Below are 3,140 nucleotides of genomic sequence, written 5' to 3'. Positions count from 1 at the left end.
GCAGGTCCCTTGTCCCGGGGCTGGCTGCAGGCTATGAATGTGGGTGTGCAGGCAGGGGTGTCCAGCGCTGTCCTTGCGAGCAGGGTGCCTGCAGCCCAGGGGCTGTGTGCAGGGGCAGGGACTCTGCTGCCTGCCAGGGTCAGCACTCAGCCTGCCCGGGAGCTCCCCATGGCGCTGGGAGAGAGGTGCTGGAGGTAAGCAACAACCCCTGGCAGGGCAGTAGAAGTGTTCTTGTGCACTGGAGAGGGTGCTGTGTGGGTCAGGGCTGCTCACAGCTCCACATCTCTCTGAGCACGTTTGCAGAGGGTCCTTCTGAAAGACACTGAGGTAGCGATTGCCTGATAGGGAAGGATCCTGAGCTCTGATGTTTTCCACTCTTGGTGGTCAGGTTGGGCAGTGGGAGCTGGGAATTTCCTTCTCTGCTTTGGAGAAGGCACCGAGAGTCTTGTCAGGACTTGTGTGAGCTGCTTCTGAGCCCCTGCAGAGGCAGAGCCCTGCTGCCGGGAGGGGTGTGCAGGGCAGAGCTGAGCACACAGCCCATGGGATGGGCTCTGGGAGCACTGAGAGGGAGCAGAGCTGGGCCCAGAGCAGCAGCTCCTGGCAGGGACAGCTCCAGGCGGCAGAGACATGGGCAGGGAGTGGGGGGAAAGTGCAGCCCAGGCCTGGGGAGGGTGCGTTCAGGCAGCTCTCTTGGTGTCTGGCACTGGAGGTGGCTGCTGGCCATGCTCTGCTGGGCAAGGAGCTGACTGTCCCTCTAGAAAGTGCAGGGCAGCTGAGAACCAGACTGATGGACTCTGCAGCAACCTTGAGTAGGCACAAACCCACAGACAGTTGTGCCCTTTTTTCTGCCCAGTGCTGAGACTCTTCACAGTTGCCTTCAAAATACTTCTTAGCAAATTTATCCCTAAAATGTCACTTGTCAGCTGTGACACCGGGAAAACAAACAAACCAAACAACCTCACAGACAATCACAACCAACTCACACTGAGCCTCTCTTCTGTAGCCTGAAAGTGTTCACAGTTGTGAGTGTGTAAATTGAACTTCTGTATCTGACATCCCTCCTGTCCTAACCTGTCACTGCCTTTTTCTCCTGTGACAGTGCCCCATGCCCAGAGGCAGCAGATGTCCAACGGCAGCTCCATCACCCACTTCCTCCTCCTGCCATTCGCAGCCAGGCGGGAGCTGCAGCTCTGGCACTTCTGGCTCTTCCTGGGCATCTTCCTGGCTGCGCTCCTGGGCAACGGCCTCATCATCACCAGCACAGCCTGCGACCAGCACCTCCACACCCCCATGTACTTCTTCCTCCTCAACCTCTCCCTGCTGGACCTGGCCTGCATCTCCACCACTGTCCCCAAATCCATGGCCAATTCCCTATGGGACACCAGGGCCATCTCCTACCCAGGTTGTGCTGCACAGATCTTTTTCTTTCTCTTTTTCATGTCAGCAGAGTTTTATCTCCTCACTCTCATGTCCTACGACCGCTACGTGGCCATCTGCAAGCCCCTGCACTACGGGAGCCTCCTGGGCAGCAGAGCTTGTGTCCACATGGCAGCAGCTGCCTGGGGCGCTGGGTTTCTCAATGCTCTGCTGCACACAGCCAATACATTTTCACTGCCCCTCTGCCGAGGCAATGCTGTGGAGCAGTTCTTCTGTGAAATCCCCCAGATCCTCAAGCTCTCCTGCTCACATTCCTACCTCAGGCAAGTTGGGCTTCTTGTGCTAAGTTTCTGTTTGGGACTTGGCTGTTTTGTGTTCATTGTGGGGTCCTATGTGCAGATCTTCAGGGCTGTGCTGAGGATCCCCTCTGAGCAGGGACGCCACAAAGCCTTTTCCACGTGCCTCCCTCACCTGGCCGTGCTCTCCCTGCTTCTCAGCACTGGTATCTTTGCCTATCTGAAGCCCCCCTCCATCTCCTCCCCACCCCTGGATCTGGTGCTGTCAGTGCTGTACTCGGTGGTGCCTCCAGCAGTGAACCCCATCATCTACAGCCTGAGGAACCAGGAGCTCAAGGATGCTGTGAGGAAGCTGCTGACTGGATGTGTTTCAGCAGCCATACACTGCCTGCTTTAACCTGCAAAGGGTTCCAAGTGTAGGTAAAGACAGGCCACGTCTGTCTTTCCTGATTCACGTTTATTTTCCTGTTCAATTTATGATGACTTTGTTTTCACAAAAATATCAGTTATCACCCTCCTGCTTAAGCAGCCACCGTTGGATGTGACCCAGAGACTTCGTGTCAGTGAGGGTCTGTCATTGTATTTATGGGAAATAAATGATCCTGCAGCAACTTCTTCTCTGTGCTATGTGCTCCCATGGCAGGAATGAAGGGGAATGAAATCAGCTTTCTGGCTGCTGCAGCTCTGGGATGGCTGCTCTGTGCCTGGAGCAGGAAGAGCTCTTGAGGAGCCCAAGGGCCGGGGCTGTTGTGCTGGTGTGAGGAGATGGGATGGCATGGGGGGGCTGCAGAGCTCTCAGGGTGTCCTGGGCAGGAGAGCAGGGGACACAGGGGTCCCTGCAGGGGACTCCCCTGCAATGGCCCAGGCTGGGGCTGCCTGGCTGGGAGCAGCCCATGGGAAAGGGCTGGGTGGGCAGGAGCTGGACAGGAGGCAGCGTGTGCCCTGGCAGCAAGGGAGGACAGCAGCATGGCGGGCTGTATGACCAGGAGCACGGCAGGAGAACAAGGGAAGGGATGCTCTGGAATACTCCATCCAGGTTTCAGATTCCCCAATTCAGGAACGCCATTGGTAAGCAGGAGTGGGTTTAGCAGTGGGCCGTGAGGACAGGCAGGGACTGGAGCACGGTGCCTGTGGGGAGAGGCTGGGGGAGCTGGACGTCAACTGCTCTGCGTTATTTATTTCCTGGCATAACACTGCTGAGTTGTTTTTTTTTTTCTTGGGTATAAAACATTCTCTGTATGACCGAAAATCAGAAGAGTATTGAAACAGGGAGAAGTTCTCAGCTCTTTATAACTTAGTGCAGAGCCAGGAGAGCTGCAGTGTCCATCAGTCCTTTCTCTTTTGCCCTCTGCTTTCACTTCCAGTGTCTGTATGATGCCTTCACACACAAATTGATCTGAAGAACCCCCACAAACACCTGTCCTGTGCTGAGAGCAGGGCAGCACGGTTTCAAAGGGCAGATGACGG

At 56.0% G+C, this 3,140-nt stretch overlaps 1 protein-coding gene across 1 annotated transcript; it reads left to right on the top strand.

Annotated features, from left to right (window-relative positions):
• Positions 1 to 1,122: 1,122 nt before the first annotated feature.
• On the top strand, positions 1,123 to 2,070 carry LOC308228534 (olfactory receptor 14A16-like; the record flags this gene model as incomplete). The annotated part of the gene is made up of 1 exon (XM_080631915.1): positions 1,123 to 2,070. One exon carries the CDS (start codon positions 1,123 to 1,125, stop codon positions 2,068 to 2,070), a length of 948 nt encoding a protein of 315 aa, XP_080488041.1.
• Positions 2,071 to 3,140: the final 1,070 nt, after the last annotated feature.

Source organism: Psittacula echo (assembly GCF_963264785.1).
Source record: "Psittacula echo genome assembly, chromosome: 19".
Taxonomy (NCBI): domain Eukaryota; kingdom Metazoa; phylum Chordata; class Aves; order Psittaciformes; family Psittacidae; genus Psittacula; species Psittacula echo.
The sequence above is the reverse complement of the archived record's forward strand: the minus strand, read 5'-3'. Positions and strand labels throughout refer to the sequence as shown.